The sequence below is a fragment of the Paramormyrops kingsleyae genome, chromosome 2, assembly GCF_048594095.1.
Source record: "Paramormyrops kingsleyae isolate MSU_618 chromosome 2, PKINGS_0.4, whole genome shotgun sequence".
In the NCBI taxonomy this organism is placed as follows: Eukaryota; Metazoa; Chordata; class Actinopteri; order Osteoglossiformes; family Mormyridae; genus Paramormyrops; species Paramormyrops kingsleyae.
Genome location: NC_132798.1, coordinates 33,301,078 through 33,320,548, shown reverse-complemented (window position 1 = coordinate 33,320,548; position 19,471 = coordinate 33,301,078). Strand labels below are relative to the sequence as shown.

Here is a 19,471-nt window from a genome sequence, read left to right as displayed (position 1 = left end):
AGGAAGCAGTGGACCTGCACCAGAGACGAAGGGTGGCCATTTTCAACGGTAGTTATCGTTGTGTCTGCGATGACCTCCTCATTCTCATCCTCCGACTCGACCAGGTTTAACACGTCAGTCCTGTCATCACCCATGCGACTGCAGCGAAAAGCACAAAGGCTTAGAGGGACAGTACAGCAGCTAAGGTACCTGCTAATGTCACTATTACTGCAGGTGCATGTCACCAAGAAATCTGAGGTATAAAACATTACAAACAGTAATGTGAGCACAAGAAAACATGCAGAAAGCGAGATTTACTTACATGAAGGCATTACCTGCAACAGAAAAACACAACAATTACTCACTCACTGTATTGTAAAGTTCAATTTAACACTATAAGAGTATAAAATTGAAGTATCTTAAATTACAGATCAATGCTAACACGCTTCTCCGGTTGTATCAGTCAAAACCTTTACACTACCTGTATAAAGATTATGATGAGCAAACATTTAAATGAAAAGTTTTACCCAGGCAAATCCTGTCACGGTGGCGGTAGGCTGAAAGACCAATGACAATCCCTGCTCCAAAAATTAAGAATGCTAGGAACGCCCCAATTATTCCACCTGTGTTCCTTGCAGAAGCTGTAAAAAAAGAGATCTAATTAAATAAAATGAAGGCAGTTAGGTTAAGTGGCATCTCTAACTTATCCATAGCATACAATTGCATGTGTGTGTGTATGTGTGTGCGTGCCCTGTGATGGACTGGCATCCCATACAGGGTGTATTCCAGCTTCAGACACACACACAAAGATATTAGCACATATATACATATACATACATCAGGGGCGCCGCCAGAAATCTTGGGCCCCATGAAAGATTAGAATTTTGCCCCCCCCCCCTTTTTGCGAAAAGGTAAAGCCCCTAACAGGGCCCCATGTCAGTGCTGGGCCCCTAGAATCGTTCTAACCTTTCCCCCCCTGGCGGCGCCCCTGACATACATACATACATACACACTGAACTCCTGCATGTTCAATACCTGTGTACACTTCGTGTGTGTGTGTGTGTGTGTGTGTATGCGGGGGGGTGGTAAATATAGGAGGTTCACTTCATCCAAGGAGAGCAGAGTTAGTGGGCAGATTGCTGGAGGTTTGGATGCAGTCACATTTTAAATATTTAACACGGTACACATTGTTCCGCCTGGATGTTTGCCCTTGTGGTTCTAGCGGCAGAGTTCTGGAAGAGCCCCTGGTCATGATGCGTGACCTGAGAGCTGGGGCCCCCCAAACATTCACCCTGCACCTATGCATGCTGCCAGCAGCCCCTAGAAATAGCACATCGCATCATTCCTGGGGCCATTTGCATGTTAATCTCTCAAGATCCAGAATTTTCATTCCTCCAGTTCCTCTTGAGGTACAATAACTTTATCATGTTACAGTGGTTCTTACTCTCGCCAGTCTGTATCCCATCTACTTCACATACTCTGAATAATAACAGCAAGGTGTTTCAGTAATGCTTCGTTAGGGTGACCGTCTAAATGATCTTTAAAAGCGTCACTATGTGGCAGAGGTTCATATAGGCGAGGAAAGAGGCTAAATTCTTTTAAATCTGTTGCTGCAGCCTTTACATTCTTTCACTGTGCATAGAGGGGGAGATAATTAATATATAGATTTGTATATGAAAACATACATAAAGTACTGAGTCAGTGTCATGTCTGTCAACCTATTTACATGTGGATGGGTGACCACTGGCAGACTACTGATCTTATCAGCTATTTATTCCCTTCTCCTGGCAAAAATAATTGTTTCACAAGAAAAAACCAGCTGGATAGCATTCCTGAGTTGCCTGCTTTAGTCAGAATACCCACCATTCAAGTAATTTAATCTGAGAACCTGTGACATAAAACTGTACTCACTCACTCACTCACTCACACACACTCACACACACACACACACACACAACCGGAAGCATACGCTGATGGCAGAAATCCATTCTACTCACACTTGACGGTTAGGATGATCTCTAATTCTATATCCTGGATGGGATTTTCACTCCTACAGAAGTAAGCTCCTTCATCCTGTTGGGTGACGTTCACAATCGTGAGCCGGAGCATGGGACCCGCCTTACTGATGATATGTCTACTGCTGGGGAGGATGACATCTTCCTTGAGTGTCCTTCTCCAGGTGGTTTTAGCTTCAGGGACAGATTTTGCCTCTTCACATGATAATGTGATGTTGTCACCTTCCACTGCGGTCACTAGGGGGTCTCCTTCAGGATATGGTGACCCTGCAACAGGACAACAGGAAGGGCAGTTTAATGAGCTCCAAACCGGATAGACATATTCCACAATCAAATAACCCCTGATTCAAGATGAACAGATGCAATTAAAGCTTTTAGGAGGAATGAACATGCAGATCTATTCCCAAGACTTGCTTCTAGGAAATCTCTCTGCCAGTAGAAATTTGCCAGATACTTACGTAGGGTGATGCTGCAAGGGTCTGTCTTCAAGTCAAGCGGCTGGTAATAATTGTAGCATATCAGAGTCTGTCCATCATACAGCAATGTCCGGTTTAACACCTCCTCCAAGGTGTCAGTGTTTTTAGAAACATTCAGCACAGGTTTATTGGTTGTCTGGTCACCCAACACCTCTGTCCAGTGCAGCATGGGTGCAGGGTAACCTCCAGGCCAGCTGCAGTCCAAGAGGAGTTCGGTAGAATCATTTCCTGTCTTACTGTAGCATTTTGGATGTCCATCAGGAGCGCCTAGAGAAAAGGCAGCCAGAGTGAAGGAAATCTGATCAAATTGATGGAAGGCAAAGTAACTGAAAGTCAAGAAAATAAGTTGGTTCATAAATGCAACTAAAGCCCAACTGATTCTGATTAGGCTATTGGCTGTGGTGTTTTTTAAAAGGGTGCATCGTAACATAGGGCTGCCTCTGTTGAGTCTGTCAGTGCCTGTGATTTCTGCATGTTTACAAAAGTGATTGATTTCAGTAAACCTACCCAGACCCAAATACCCCTGACATTCTTGGTTAAACTCTTCACCCCCATATTCCACATGCTCCTAAGTTAAATGCATGCTTCTGTTACCTATCTGTGGTACCTACGGTATACAAACAGCTGGGTTTTGTTGGTAACTGTAACATTGGAAACCAGGTTTCGGGCCACACAGTGGTATAGCCCTTGATTGGTTGGCTGGATGTTGTGCAGGTGAAATTCAAGCGACGAGTCGGGGCTGGAAGTCAAGGTTTTGACATCCTCAAAGATCAAGGAGAGGTTCTGTGATGGGAATGAGTTGCTGGAGCACCTGATGGTTACATTAGAACCACTGTTGACGAAGAAGGTGTCATTGGTGAGAGCTGTAGTGGGCCCGATATCCATCACCACCTCGACTGGACCACCTGGAACACCAGAATGCATCAACCAGCCAAGAAGGACATGTGGGGATCCCCTAAAAAGCGCAAGGTAATGCTCAAGATCTAGATCTTTACAAAATGCATTTCCATTCCTTTAAAAAAAACACACAGGAATAAGTGAGACATGTTCTCTCAATGTAATCAGACAGGGAGCTACAGGCAAGTAGAAATATGCTGGACTATCCACAAAAACGAACACCTCTTCATCATGGGAAGTACCTTTGTGACTGCCATGAAAATGCAATGTAAACAACAATACTTAGTTACTTAATAAATCATGCTAGAAATAGTTTAAATCTTAAAAAAGATATCTAAAAAAGTTGCAGCGATGTATCCTCACAACTAATTTCTAAAATCAGTGAAATAACAAAATTGAATTTTGTTATTTTATCAGAAGCACTGGAGATGTTTTAAGTACTGGGACAGTACTGAAAGTGTTTAACAAGGGCTTTTCAAAGCACTTCTGTAATGACTTAGCCATCCAGCAAAACCAGTTTGAATGTGGTTTCCCTCCTCCCCAAGAAAAATTACAAATGTCAGTTCACAGCACCAAGAGAGAGAAAACATTCAGTTCAACTTACTAACTATCAATAGCTGAATATCTTCTAGGACTGTAAAATATTGTCGTGAAGTATTGCAGTAGTACAGGCCCTGATCCGTTTCATTCAGGCCGGTGATTGTCAGGTGCTGGCGGTCTGATATAGAAAAGCGCTTGTCTTCCGCCATGGTGATGTACGATGACTGGTTACGACTCGCTACAATTTTACCCTCCTTGAACCACGACGTCGAGAATAAAGTCTGATTCTCCGCAGAACCAACGCAGGGCAGCGTGACGGTGCCTCCCAGCGTCCCCAGCACCTTCTCCGTAGTCTGCCCATCAGACGCGCCTGTGCAAGCGTAATTATTTCGCAATAATAATAATAAAAGATACACCAGAAAACGTTGTCAAAAAAACCCACCGCAACAGATAATAAATAGAGAGAATGACATCCTATTGAAAAAATGTATATTCATTCATATATAAGTATATTATGTAAAAGTACTAGAAGGGAAAATTCGGAAACAATCTACTAAACGATATTAAAAATAAAAAGTAATAAAATTGAACCATAAAAATAAACCGTACAATAAACTATATAATCTACAAACATTATACGATTTATATATATAGATCTTACCTGTTAAAGGCAAAAACATAAAGATAAGAACTACTTTTGGTAATCTTGTCATGACTCCAAATTGTACGGAAGTTTTCCCATTCACAAAACCAATACAGGACAAAAGGCCAGTAATATTACGCCCAATTTGTTTCATACTGTGTTATGGAAACATTAAACTATTTAAACATTATAACTAAACATAATCTGAAAAGGGGAAACCAAACTTTAATGAAAGTCTATACCCGGTGGAAGGTGCTGGTAGCGAGAACAGTCTATTTCAGTTCTCTAACAGGTGCGGAACCTGCACACGCATGTACCTGTTTTATTTGCGCAGGTTCTTCCGGTAACGTTCTTTTTATTAGGCCACACCTTGTGCTCTTAAAGGTGCAGCAGCTGAGAAATCCACCCCCCGGCTGAAGCGCGGTGACCTTGGTTCACACTCACGTAGCTCCTCAGGAACAAACACCAGAGAGCTCTGATTTAACTCACCTTTCCAATCATTTTTTTCTATGAAATCTTTTTTTTTTTGGTTGTTTGCACAACTTTAAAAATACTATAACATTCAACATGGAACAGTGTTGGGATATTTATTTTTCAGGTTCATATAGGTCAAGTGTAAAACCAGTCAGGGGCACCTGGTGTGCTTGTATCCAAAGCAATAGCAGCTGGACTTGTGTAGTTTGTTTACCCATTTGATGAAGCCATAACTGTAGCTATCTTGGAATCATATCAATACCTGGGGGTCCATCTATGCAGCAGACTGGATTGGATAGACAATCCGGCAGCTGTTTCTATGAAAATCTAAAGGCTCAGGTAATTCCATGTGAGTAGGTGGCTGCCACCAGTTCTACCAGTCTGTAGCCAGCATGTTCTCCTACGCTGTGGTCTGCAGGTGGAGGAATGCCATCCTAATTCTAGGGTAGATTATATTCATGGTTTACAGGACACTGATTTATTTATTTTATTGCAAAGCAAGGTGCTTCCAATAATAAATGGACTCAGCTAAGTTTGTTCAGCAATTTTCAGTGTTGTTATTTGTCAGTGAGTGAGTCAATCATGTTTGTGGCTGTCGATTGGTTGACTGATCAGATTGGTACAATGAGTTATGAATGTCGATTAAGTGGCTACACCCTCCTAAATGTATCAGTCTCTCTCTCTTTTTTTTTTTTTTTACAAAACATCAGTATGTCTAGTAGTCTAGAGTCTCTAGACATTAATCCCAGTTGCTCTTGCTGTTAGCTGTAGCAATGACAGTGAAGGTGGACATCGGACCTGCGGCAGCCACAAGCATTGCACCTCCTGCAAGCATTATCACAGAAGATGTAGCAGCATGCATCGGAATAGCAATGCAAGCATCGTTTTTTTCTTCTCATATTAGAAGCTGTGCATTGTTCCAATATTGCCGTTTCTGCTGCTGTCAAATATTCAATTCCTGCTGCTATTTATTTTCAATCATACAACTTCTGCTGCTTCAAGGCATCTGTAGATGTCTACTTTTGTACATATAAGTATATCACGTATGGTTATTTTATATTCTTCATTTTTAGTACAGTTTTTATTGTAAGATTGTATAGTCATGCCACATTTACTCCTCTTGTACCATCCTTGGCTGCTGTAACAATGCAAATTTCCCAACTGTGGGATCAATACAGGCTTATCTTATCTTATCTTATCTTATCTTACCTTGAAAAGATATTTCGGCAAGTCTCTCTTTAATTGCAAGTTAAGTCATAGAAAATATCTACCCAGACTATGGCCTTGTTATTCTCCCTCTGCAGGTGGTGTATTTTGTTTTGCATGTATAATATTTGGGAACATGAACATCATGAACATCAATTCCATTTTGTAAAATTCAGTTTAATGATTGTTAACATTCAAATGATTGAATTGCTGAACATGACGGCAGTGAAACACACCGAAAAGCAATGATTGCTTACATTAACCAAGCAGCACACAGTGGAGAAACTGATTCTGAGCTATAAAAGTAATTTGAGATTGAACGTGAATATTGAATCTTGTAAGATTTGTGAAGGGTAGTTGAAGTAGTTCAATTTCTGGGCAGAGAAGTGACTATATATACACTCACCTAAAGGATTATTAGGAACACCATACTAATACGGTGTTTGACCCCCTTTCGCCTTCAGAACTGCCTTAATTCTACGTGGCATTGATTCAACAAGGTGCTGAAAGCATTCTTTAGAAATGTTGGCCCATATTGATAGGATAGCATCTTGCAGTTGATGGAGATTTGTGGGATGCACATCCAGGGCACGAAGCTCCCGTTCCACCACATCCCAAAGATGCTCTATTGGGTTGAGATCTGGTGACTGTGGGGGCCATTTTAGTACAGTGAACTCATTGTCATGTTCAAGAAACCAATTTGAAATGATTCGTGCTTTGTGACATGGTGCATTATCCTGCTGGAAGTAGCCCTCAGAGGATGGGTACATGGTGGTCATAAAGGGATGGACATGGTCAGAAACAATGCTCAGGTAGGCCGTGGCATTTAAACGATGCCCAGTTGGCACTAAGGGGCCTAAAGTGTGCCAAGAAAACATCCCCCACACCATTACACCACCACCACCAGCCTGCACAGTGGTAACAAGGCATGATGGATCCATGTTCTCATTCTGTTTACGCCAAATTCTGACTCTACCATTTGAATGTCTCAACAGAAATCGAGACTCATCAGACCAGGCAACATTTTTCCAGTCTTCAACTGTCCAATTTTGGTGAGCTCGTGCAAATTGTAGCCTCTTTTTCCTATTTGTAGTGGAGATGAGTGGTACCCGGTGGGGTTTTCTGCTAGTCCATCCGCTTCAAGGTTGTAACGAATGGTTATTTCAGTCAAAGTTGCTCTTCTATCAGCTTGAATCAGTCGGCTCATTCTCCTCTGACCTCTAGCATCAACAAGGCATTTTCGCCCACAGGACTGCCGCATACTGGATGTTTTTCCCTTTGCACACCATTCTTTGTAAACCCTAGAAATGGTTGTGCGTGAAAATCCCAGTAACTGAGCAGATTGTGAAATACTCAGACCGGCCCGTCTGGCACCAACAACCATCCCACGCTCAAAATTGCTTAAATCACCTTTCTTTCCCATTCTGACATTCAGTTTGGAGTTCAGGAGATTGTCTTGACCAGGACCACACCCCTAAATGCATTGAAGCAACTGCCATGTGATTGGTTGATTAGATAATTGCATTAATGAGAAATTGAACAGGTGTTCCTAATAATCCTTTAGGTGAGTGTAGACACGCTATGTAAGGACAAAAGTATTGGGACACCTGGCCATTACACCTACAGGAACTTTTATTTCATCCCATTCTAAATCCATAGAGATCAATATAAAGTTGGTCCCTCCTTTGCAGGTATAACAGCTGCCGCTCTTCAGGGAAGGCGTCCCACAAGTTTTAGGAGTCTGTGGGAATTTTTACCCATTTACCCAGAAGAACATTTGTGAGTTAAGGCACTGTTGTTGGACATGAAGGCCTGGCAGACAATCTCTGTTCTAGTTCACCCTAAAGGTTTTTGATGGGGTTGAGGTCAGGGCTCTGTTTGGGCCAGTCAAGTTCTTCTACACCAAAGTCACTCAACCATGTCTCTATGGACCTTATTTTGTGCACTGGGGCATAGTCATGCTGGAACAGAAAAGGGTCTTTCCCAAACTGTTCTCACAAAGTTGGAAGCATAGAATTGTCCAAATTGTCTTGGTATGCTGAAGCATTAAGAGTCCCCTTCAGTGGAACTAAGGGGCCAAGTCCAGACTTTACAGTTGGCACAGTGCAGTCAGGCAAGTAAGGTTCTCCTGGCATCCACCAAACCCCGACTCTTCCATCAGACTGCCAGACAGAGAAGCATGATTCATCACTCCACAGGACATGTTTCCACTACTCCAGAGTGCGGTGGCAGTGTGCTTTACACCACTCCATCCAACGTATTGCAAGGGTTTTTGTGCTGGGGTTAATACCCTTGGAACCCTGCAGTAATTGAGTCAACAGCGCAATGGCGACTTTTACGCGCTATGCTCCTCTATTAATTTGTGTGGTCTGTTACTTCATGGCTGAATTTCTATTGTTCCTAAATAATTCCACTTTGCAATAGTACCACTTACAGTTGACCATGGAATGTCTAGCAGGGAAAAAATTTCATGAACTGACTTAGGAGGTATCCTATAACAGTACCTTACTTGAGTTCATTGAACTCTTCAGAACAACCCATTCTTTCACAAATGTTTGTAAACCAGACTACATGGCTAGGTGCTTGATATTATACCGTTGTGGTAATGGGTCTAAATGAAATACCCGAATTCAATGATTATGAGGGGTGTCGCAATACTTTTGTCCATGTAGTTTATATCTACACAAGGGGTTGGGCAATGAAACTGAAACACTGGACAATAGTGTTTGAGGTTTCACACCTACATATGCGTGGCCTGGTGGCCAATCTTCACTGATTGTAGATTACATCAGTAAGAGCAGAGTGTGAAGATTGAATTAGCAGAGCAATAGTACAGCTGTACATAAAATATTGCAATATACACAACATAATGGGAGATATATCAGACTTCAAAAGAGGACAAATTGTTGGTGTGATTCTCACTGTGACTGGGACAGTAAGTCTTTGTGGTGTATCGAGAGCCGGGTAATGTCAGCATACCACCACAAAGGACAGACCACATCCAACAGGAGTAACTGTGGATGCAAGAGGAAGTCGTCTGAAAGGGATGTCTGTGTACTAACCCAGATGGTATCAAAAAAACATAAAACCACAGCTGCCCAACTCACTGAGGAATTAAATGCGCAACTCGACTCTCCTGTTTGCACCAAAACTTTGTTGGGAGCTCCACAGGGTCAATATTCATGGTCGGGCTGCTATAGCCAAACCTTTGGTGAATCGTGCCAATGCCAAACATTGGTTTCAATGGTGCCAGCAGTGCAAATCATAGGCTGTGGACAATGCAAAACATGTTTTGTTCTCTGATGAGTCCACTTTAACTGTCCTTCCCATATCTGAAAGAGTTATGGTGCGGAGAAGCCCCCAAGAGGCTTAGCACCTGGACTGTTGCATACGCAGCAAGACTGGTGACAGAGTGGTTTGATGAACATGAAAGTGAAATTGAACATCTATAAATGATCACACAGTCACCAGATTTTAATATTATTGAGCCACTTTGAGGTGTTCTGGAGGAGTGAGTCAGGAAACATTTTCCTCCACCAGCATTACACAGCGATCTGTCCACTGTTCTGCAAGAGGAACGGCTCAAAATCCCTCTGGCCACCGTACAGCACTTGAATCTATCATACTCAAGACAAACTGATACTTTAAAACGAGGCCTTACACCATAGTAATAAATTGCTATAGTGTAAAAACCATGTGTTTCAATGTCATTGTCCAACATTGGAATATATTTACAGGTTTATGTACAAACATGGGTGGCATGGTGACGCAGTGGTTAGCGCTGCTGCCTCCCAGCAAGAAGGTCCCGGGTTTATTCCCAGGGTCGGGCGTAGGTCCTTCCTGTGTGCAGTTTGCACGCTCTCCCCATGTTTGCGTGGGTTTCTGCTGGGGGCTCCGGTTTCCTCCCACAGTCTAAAAGTGTGCAGGGTAGGTTGATTGGTGAGTCTAAATTGGCCCTGTGAGTGTGTGCATCCTGCAGTGTGTTGGCGACTGCCCAGGGTTGGTTCCTGCCTGTGCCCATTGTTCCCAGGATAGTCTCCAGCCCCCCCGTGACCCCAGTTGGGATTAAGCGGTTACGGTGATGGATGGATGTACACATATAAACCAGGGTTGCCAACTCTCATGCGTGACACTCACGCTTTCAGACTCTCTCACTCACGCAAGAAATCCTATGGCAAATCTATATTATTCCAATACAATCTTAAAACCAATCAATAGCGTTAGGGCAGTTTGCAAACCCTACAGACTTTTTACAAGGTAATATTTCTCTTACATACTGTACATGTAAATATGTGTGCAGACTTGTCTCAAATTGAGAATCCCTGGCCAGCCAGCTGACCAAAGCTGGCAAACCTAATAAGCCCAAAACCATTTGTTTTTGTGTGTCAGCATTTGCATCTACATCCAATAAGCTGTAATTCAAGTAACGGTTTCTTTCTTTTTTTTTTTTAACCATTGCTTGAGGTTTACCAATGAAATCCATCCACAGGGCTGCGGGGTATGGGCAATTTAACTGCATGTTTTGGACTGAAAACAGGCAGAGAATATACATGTGGTAATCGCCAGGCCTAGCACTGCTTCCTGCTTAAACCACCATGATGTCCTGGAAGAATTCCAGTACATTAAATTCAATCAATGTCTTGAAAGTGTCCTTTCACAACATACTTACCCAAACCACTTAACAGTTTTAGCGACACATTTCATAACAAGCCACTCAAACCACAATAAGTGGTATGTTGGTTGAGGAAAAAACAAGAACAAAGTGATTCCCAGCACCACAGATAAATGCCCTCACTACACAAACGGCGTTCTTAACATAATTCATTGACATAATTACATCTATTCATCAGGTCAGACCCATTAGCAATCAGCTCCTGACCACACAAGAGCAGGTAAACGTGAGAACAAGAAATTAAACAACCTGTCCAATCTTATGCAATCACAATCTTAAGATCTGAACCTCACACTGATTCACTATTTTCATAACTTTCATTTTATTTGACAATTGACATATATTCACTTTATGATCATAAGATATTTTAATCATTCCATCTTTAAACAGCAGTTTATTGTGTATTATTTTCTCCTTAAAAATATTTAATCAAAATGGGTTAAATGTAATTTTGTTTATTGTATATAACACCACAGGTATTGCTGTGTCCTGGTGTCCTATTAATAAATATAACTTTATAATTCCCAATTGTATGATTTTTTAGTTCATTTAATATCACTCCTGGGACAGACAATTGCAATCCACTTGTAACAAGTAAGTTTTATCCTCCAGGGCTACTCTGTCGCTACTGCTGTAATTCTGCTGGGAAAAAATACTTTAAACTATTTCCTGTCGTAGATTTTGTATCACATCCAGCTTTTAATACGAAGAGAATAAGTATTGAGGGGTTGATTCTAAAAGAATGCAGCTAACTGAAACAGAAACTGACCAGCGTGCCGGTGTTCTGTCATAAAATACTACCTATCGAGACGTGCTATTGAGCCTTTCTGCGCATGTGCAGTTCCACCGTCTTGGGTTTAGTGTTAGCTTTTAGGGGTTAGGGTTAAGGTAAGGGGGGTTAGGGTTAGGGTTAGGGTAAGAGTTAGGGTTAGGGCTATCGATTAGCACTACGGTAGCATTTTTCGACAAGGCAGCATATATCGACAGAACAAAATACCAAGAGAAGGGGGGGGGGGGACACCCCGAAGGGGTTATAAAAGGTCAGAGTCAATAAGTATTGATGAACTTCCTATTGTACATGCTGAATGTATGTCAGAGTGCGGCTCCCAGATAGATCTGTTGAAAGGAATAAACAGGTGACTTGCAACTACTCCGCGTTTCTGGTGTGAATCTCTTCTCATCAACGGACCTGGAGGAGCGTGGCTCCAACAGTATGCATTGAAACACACGTAAAATATGTACCATGCATGACAGCTCCAACCTGTCCCAGAACACACAGGGACAAGCGGGTGGGATGAAACAAAGGAAAACTTTAGAAATATTTTGCCACCGCGTTAATTTACTCAGTGTACATTTTGTGAGAAAACAGCGAACATAAGAAAACGTTTTTGAAAGCTTATCTCCCTTCGCGATGCGCCGTTACGGCATGGGAATTTGTATTTACTGTAGCACTTGGCCTACAGTATATGCAGTATCTGAATCTACAGACCTGACAGCGCACGTGTAGGTGGGGTTTGTCGCCCCTATTATCCAATCATAAATAGAAGCACAGAGAGGACCAAGCGCTGATTGGTCCCTACAGTTGCCAGTCAATGGCAAGCTGACTATGTCTATATAAAGAACGGGACAAGGGTTTTTCGCTGCAGCTGTCGTTTGGTTTTGTGTTGAAGTTGGGTGCTGTTGTACTACATATTTCATACAATGCCTCTGGACATGAGTCAGTGGACTGGATCCCTCGCACTCAACGAGGTGGAGGAGAAGCCTGCGCATCCTTTGGTTGTGAAATATGGAACCGTTGAAATTGATGAGCTGGGCAAAGTCCTGACACCCACTCAGGTTGTACGGCAATATACGCAATATGCGATGCGCTTTTTGGTATGCAGAATGCGATTTGAGTCCATTTCCGACTTGTATGTGTGCAGTTTATGATACTTCTGTAGGTAAAAATGCATTTTGTAACATAACGGCGTTCGAAAAAATTGATTTGTAGTTTTAACAAGGGTTTTAAAATTGCACCGAATATTCTGGGCGCAAAGCGGGCCTGCTGTACACTAACACGTTGCATTAGTATGTCGTTATATTATCGATGGCTAAGTGGTCGATCTCTTCTTAAAGCATGTGCCACATTAGTGAAGCATTACTTTATGCATCGCTATATGGCGTGCTGGTCGGTGCTTTTGACTGTATTCCGCTCGTATGCAATGATCTTACGTTTAGGTACAGAACCGGCCCACGGCGATCGAATGGGAGGGTTGCGATCCCAGTAAGCTTTACACATTGGCTTTGACCGATCCGGATGCCCCTAGCAGAAAAGACCCCAAGTTCCGGTGGGTATTTTGTAGTGCCGATATGTAGAACAGCCATTTTTAAAATGCAGTATGTAGGACTTTGTATTGTAGGGCATCTGTAGGGGTGGGTATGAGAGAGAACTGAATCTCGTTGTGTGTTTCCAAGTGAATGGCATCACTTTCTGGTGGTGAACATAAAAGGAAATGACATCGGCAGTGGCTGTGTGATGTCTGACTACGTTGGGTCTGGCCCCCCAAAAGGAACTGGTAAGGGATATTTTAACTCATAAGAAAATGATCACTTCTTAAAAGCTAGCAAGAAATAACTCTCTTGCATCAAAGCATAACTGATGATATGCACATTGAGAGATGTGGGAAAACCACCTGGGGGGTGTTGGGACATCAGTTGTCTCGTTACCGACAAACCTCACTTACCCCGCTCCAACATGGTGACGTTCTCTGCTGCATCCGGTAGGTCTGCACCGCTACGTGTGGCTCGTGTATGAACAGCAAGGACAGGTGTCCTGCGCCGAGCCGGTCCTTACCAACCGATGCGGAGACCACCGAGGGAAATTCAAGATCTCAGATTTCCGCACGAAGTACGACCTGGGTACCCCGGTAGCTGGAAACTGCTACCAAGCGGAGTGGGACAATTATGTGCCCAAACTGTACCAACAGCTCGCCGGAAAGTAAACCAGCAAAAAACACACAACTCATAGTTAATACTTTAGAAATCAGCTTCGCTGAAGAAGTGAAACTGGAAAAGTTATCAAGAGCTTTGCTCTTTCCGTGTTCCGTGCACCTTAACACCAGGTTAGTAAATACTGACAAATTCTTGACTGGTTGGTTCCATTGACTGCAATAAACTGGCCCAACTGAAACTTGTGTTGCCGTGTTTGCCTTTTTCAAAGCATGAAAAACCAGCTTTTTGTTGTCGCGCTGGAGTACTTGCTGTAAACAGCCCGAAGGTTGAATGTTGATTTACACAAATATTTTTGGTATATATATTGCGTAGAGCAGAAAGAGTTGGCATTTCAGGCACATGAAATGACTTAACATGGCCAAATGTGTTAAATTGTATATTGTATTTTGGTGTAGCACTGTTTGAAATATGAGAATCTCCCTAGGACTGTATGGGCTGTTTTTCATATTCCTACCTTTCAGCCATCAGATTTGAAACTGTTGAATGGATGTACTGTAAAATTACACCTATAGGGTAAATGTTCAATTGCCTTTAACAGTTATAACTTTTACATCGTTATGAAAACAATCTGTATGCCTTGTGTGCATGAAAAGAATGTGTCTGTCGACTGTCACTGAAACAGATTATTAATATTAGCTTTCAGGAGAAGCAAGGATGAATTCTGTGTTGCACTTGTCATAACATAAAGGTATTAAGGAACATGTGATGAGCACTTATTTACAAATATAATTCAAAGCTCTGACAGATTCATGCCGCTCAACTTTGAAAAAAAATTAAAGTGCATGCAATAAAGCATTTTTTGATTTGTCATAAGAAAAATTCACAGCTTAAAGGTGGTTTAAGCGAGAACAATCTAAACAGAAATTCAAACAAGATCCCACTGATTAAACTACAAAATACTGAACAATGAGGGGAGAATCATTGCTAAAAAATTCATTTGAGGACCAGTTAAAATACAATATGAAAATAATTAAAAGCTCTCCATAAATCCTTCTATACACAAAATACACAACCATCCCAATCCACGTTATGCATAGGTGTTGGGACTTGTATTCACATTGTCGCCATAGAAAATGATTCCAATACAGTTAAATGCCACACACAGGGCGCGTTTGGTAAGTCACATTAAATCCCAAAGTAACGTACTAGACGTAGACTACTCATATGTACATCACGGCCTTTGTGTAAGTACCAAATCTTCTTATCCTGATTTATAAATTCCAGAGAGGGGAGGGCAGTTTTGAAGGTACAGCTGCCCACGAGATGGAAAAATCTCCCCCTTATGCTAAAAAAAAAAATCATCTTTTAAGTACAGCCATTAACCAATGTTTATCCAAATTGTTTTACTTTTTTGCTTTGCTTTCAGCTTTACCAATGAATTTATTGCACAAAAAAAAACCCATCAACACTGCGACATTTGTTTTTAAAAGACGACCTATAGAGTAAATCCAGCATATTATCATGTGACTTGACGGGAGACCCTTGGTACTTAAGGGCAGCACAGGCACTAGTTCGTAAGTGACATCAGTAGCAAGGAGCCACATATTAAGGGAGGTACAGCAGCCGTGGCAAAGCTTTTCTCATCTATAGTCGTCCTTGGGATAGTCCAGAATGCTGAGGTTGCTGAAGCCCAGCCGGGCGCTCTCCAAGTCAAACGCGTCCACCTCCCTCTTCTGACGATCCAGCATGAACTTGATCCTCTCTGTGCACTCATTCTTCAACGAAGCCAGTTCGTCCTCGATCTGCGAACGCAATGCCCGACGACGACCGTAAGAGCGTTGCCACACATGAGGCGCCAAGAGCCTCCCGCCTCCACGCTGACCAGGCAGCCAAGGCGAGCTTCCGAAATGCACGACGGGCAGTATTCAGTGTGCTCTATGGGATACCGCCATGGTTCATTGTAATGGGAACCACTGAAATATCCGATGAGCTATAGGCGGCAGCCGCAGCAGTTTATTTAACCTGGCGGTGATAGACAGCACGACAGTCTCGCCTGCTGTGGGGACTGACACGTGTTCCCATCGTTACTTTGTTTCATCATTGGACTTTGTACTAAATGTAAAAGGCTTCAACTAAATATTCAATGGAAAATCTGAAAGGACTGTTTCAGATACACATGCAAAACAAAAACTTAAACAATTGTGTATTTTTATTTCTAAGTATGCATTTTAGAAACCTTGCTCCTACAGGGTTAACTATGATGTAATCTTTTTGTTTGAAGCCAGTTGCTGTTAATAACTGAACAGCAGAGGGCACCAGAGACCAACAAACAGTGTAGCTGAGTGTAATTGAGCCAAATCATCAAAAGAGGGCAGCATTGGGGGGCCTTATTGAAGCTAAAAGATTAACTAGTGCTTCAGCCCTTGTCCTGGGGAACCTCAGCCCAGCAAGATAGCGTTCCCTATAATACTGAACTGACCGCCTTTTCCAAGTCATGCAGCCTATGAAACTCCGTGATCTTAGCGGGACGCTCACCTTTTGTTCGAGGTGGGCCCTTCGCAGTGACACCTTCTGCTCCAGCTTCTGCAGCTCACGCTCGTGCTGCGCCTCCGTCTGCATCTTGATCTTGCTCTGGTAGGCGCTGAGCAGCTCCATCTCTTGCTGGAGCTGGTGCCTCAGGGCTTGGCACTCCGCCTCCTGGGCCTCATCCAGCCGCAGCTGTGCCAGTCGAGACGGGACGGGGAGAGAAAGGACGGAGGGAACGGAGGATTAGAGGGCGGGGCTCGGGTCGTCGCCGGACGAATCGCCACGGCTCCATCACTGAATGCTAATTAAGCCCAAGCACATGCTAACAACAGGAAGGAGTATTCAACTCACTGGGGTATTAACACAGCCACTGAAAGCAGTGAAGGGCGAAACGACATCAACACCCACAACTGGTCAGTTACTGACTGGTTAACTGATTACTAGGCAGTGACTGGCCACGCATGTCAATCCACCCACAGAGGGACTCAGAGCCCTAATGAAGCCACTGAATACACTGCGGCCACCAGGGGGCGGAGGTGTGCAGACTCACTGCCTGGGAGGCCATCATCTCGTTGATGGTCTGTTCGTACTGCTCGGCCAGGATGGCCAACTTGCGCGTCTGCTCGTCCTTCAGCATCTTCAGGATGACCTTGTGCTCGCTTTTGGGGGTGACCTCCAGCTGATGGTTCCTCAGTGCTTTGTACTGCTTGGTCTGCACTTTGCATGTGTCCTGGAACTGCTTCTTAATCTGCAGCTCCATGGCCTGGTCAGAAGGAGAGCAGCAGAGAACAAAGCCCCTATTTAGTTTGAGATTGTGTTTTCCTCTGCCCTTTGGGACAGAGACCCTCACCATCTTGACTCAAGGGACTCTGCACCAATCACAACAACTTAGTGACTGAACATCACTGTCCTAGCCTTCTATGCTACATAACAGAAACCTTTCTAGATTTACTCAAGAGTAAACACAAACAAAATCCAAAAAATGTCAGGGAAATTCTGAAATGACACCCCCAGTCTTCTGTTGGATTTAAAGAAGCCAATTTTGCTTACATGTTTGCCATTAGTATTTGGTTATATGCACCTAAAAGTAGTATCTAGGCTGTTAATAGGTTCACACTGCTAGCATTAGTGTCTGAAATACTACCGTACAGTATGTGGGCCAGCATGAGGAACACAGGGCTGTGGAGGAGATGATTTCAGAACATTCCTTCATATTTTTCCTTAATTAGTCCAAGGTCTGTACTATCATGCTTCAAAGTCAGCTGTAATTTTGAACACGTCATAATGCAGACGTAAACTGACTCACCGTATGAGCATTATGACCTACGTGAGTCAGCTGGTGCCAAATACTATAATGTCATTTGGCACAACTTCCATAACAATTGTTAACTCGTTCCAGAGAGGCCTGTGTGCAGTTCTAATTTCAACCAATTCCCACAGCTTAATCACTCCCTCTAGTTTTCATTTCCTGCAATATATAAAACTTGATCAACTTTAAAAGGGAAATTTCTTATGTAATTTTTAGCACAGATACTGCATATTTACCAAGAGAGCCTAATTGCCAATGATTATTCATGGGGGGAATGCACAAGAAGATAGAGACCCCAGTTACGTAATGTTGAAAAATTAGTTCCACTGGAATTTAATGCAATATTAAACTTCAAAATTAAATCTTTGAAGAAAGCTGCTTTCATCAAAGTACAAACCCACATGATGGTGGTTCGTAAATACAGGGTTCTGGGATGACGATGGGGCACTTCTGGGTTTCTGTGAGAGGGGTTCCTAAATACAACATCAGTGGGGCACCAAAAGGGAACCTCCACTTCGGGTCAGTGAGACAGCGATTGGGGCACCATCAGAGAACCTCTACACTGGGTCAGTGGGACAGTGATCGGGGCACCATCAGAGAACCTCTACACTGGGTCAGTTGGACAGTGATCGGGGCACCATCAGAGAACCTCTACACTGGGTCAGTTGGACAGTGATTGGGGCACCATCAGAGAACCTCTACACTGGGTCAGTTGGACAATGATTGGGGCACCATCAGAGAACCTCTACACTGGGTCAGTTGGACAGCGATTGGGGCACCATCAAGAACCTCTACACTGGGTCAGTGGGACAGCGATTGGGGCACCATCAGAGAACCTCTACACTGGGTCAGTTGGACAGTGATCGGGGCACCATCAGAGAACCTCTACACTGGGTCAGTTGGACAGTGATTGGGGCACCATCAGAGAACCTCTACACTGGGCAGGTGGACAGTGATTGGGGCACCATCAGAGAACCTCTACACTGGGTCAGTGGGACAGCGATTGGGGCACAATCAAGAACCTCTACACTGGGTCAGTGGGACAGCGATTGGGGCACCATCAAGAACCTCTACACTGGGTCATTTGGACAGCGATTTGGGCACCATCAAGAACCTCTACACTGGGTCAGTGGGACAGCGATTGCGGCACTATCAGCGAACCTCTATACTGGGTCAGTGGGACAGCGATTGGGGCACCATCAGCATACCTTGAGGTTCTTGGGCTGCTGTCGGAGCTCCATGACGTGCTTCCTGTGCAGCTCCCGCTCTCTCCGCCTGTTGTATTCAAGCTGGTTCTCCAGCTCTGTCTGGTGCTGCAGACGGATCAAGTCCATGCGCAACTTCTGCAGCATCTTGAGCTGCCGGTGCTCCAGCTCTTGTGTGGACTCGTCGTGCCGGATCAGCATGGAGTGCTCCATCTCCTTCTGGGTCATCTTCTTGTTCAGCTCCTAGAAGCCCAGATCGAGGTCAGTAGGCCAACTCACATTAAGTAGGGCTAATCTTTTCATAAGATGATTTTTACAAAAATCGGGTGTATTAACCAAAGCATTCAATAGAAGTTGTGCAGACTGAACATTGACTGCTAAAATCAAACATTAGCTTGATATATGGCAGCTTTTACAGTCTAAATCAGAACTACCTCGATCAAAGAAGCTATTAAAATGAACCGCTGTCCCAGTACACAGTCAGGTACCCCCTTTTTCACCAATATGGTGCCAGAGCCAGTCTTTTTCCCCAAAGTGATTCTGCGAGTTTCCGCTACAAAAAACTGTCTCCAGTTCAGAAAAAACTTCTCCAGCATGG

The 19,471-nt window shown here is 43.4% G+C and overlaps 3 protein-coding genes across 8 annotated transcripts in view; 1 reads left to right on the top strand and 2 right to left on the bottom strand.

Annotated features, from left to right (window-relative positions):
- On the bottom strand, positions 1-4,885 carry vsig10 (V-set and immunoglobulin domain containing 10). 4 transcript variants are annotated; one of them, XM_072708993.1, is made up of 7 exons: positions 4,569-4,885; positions 3,972-4,277; positions 3,082-3,375; positions 2,453-2,737; positions 1,977-2,261; positions 507-620; positions 1-314 (listed from the first exon to the last, which is right to left on the bottom strand). In XM_072708993.1, exons 1-7 carry the CDS (start codon positions 4,702-4,704, stop codon positions 298-300), a joined length of 1,437 nt encoding a protein of 478 aa, XP_072565094.1. In that variant the 5' UTR covers positions 4,705-4,885; the 3' UTR covers positions 1-297. The 4 variants fall into 4 exon arrangements, with proteins under 4 accessions (XP_072565094.1, XP_072565095.1, XP_072565093.1 ...); XM_072708994.1 differs by having other exon boundaries at positions 302-347; XM_072708992.1 differs by lacking the exon at positions 1-314 and having other exon boundaries at positions 398-620.
- A 7,632-nt stretch (positions 4,886-12,517) lies between these two features.
- pebp1 (phosphatidylethanolamine binding protein 1) lies at positions 12,518-14,071 on the top strand. The gene is made up of 4 exons (XM_023812402.2): positions 12,518-12,738; positions 13,120-13,229; positions 13,357-13,457; positions 13,666-14,071. Exons 1-4 carry the CDS (start codon positions 12,604-12,606, stop codon positions 13,881-13,883), a joined length of 564 nt encoding a protein of 187 aa, XP_023668170.1. The 5' UTR covers positions 12,518-12,603; the 3' UTR covers positions 13,884-14,071.
- Positions 14,072-14,584: 513 nt separating this feature from the next.
- taok3a (TAO kinase 3a) overlaps positions 14,585-19,471 on the bottom strand; it is a 32,865-nt gene continuing 27,978 nt past the window's right edge. For all 3 annotated transcript variants that reach the window (XM_023812391.2, XM_023812392.2, XM_023812388.2), the window contains 4 exons: positions 18,877-19,116; positions 16,910-17,122; positions 16,369-16,551; positions 14,585-15,635 (listed from right to left, as the gene is read on the bottom strand). In XM_023812391.2, the coding sequence (XP_023668159.1) occupies positions 15,474-15,635; positions 16,369-16,551; positions 16,910-17,122; positions 18,877-19,116 (798 nt within the window). In that variant the 3' untranslated portion in view covers positions 14,585-15,473. The remainder of the gene's footprint in view (positions 15,636-16,368; positions 16,552-16,909; positions 17,123-18,876; positions 19,117-19,471) is intronic.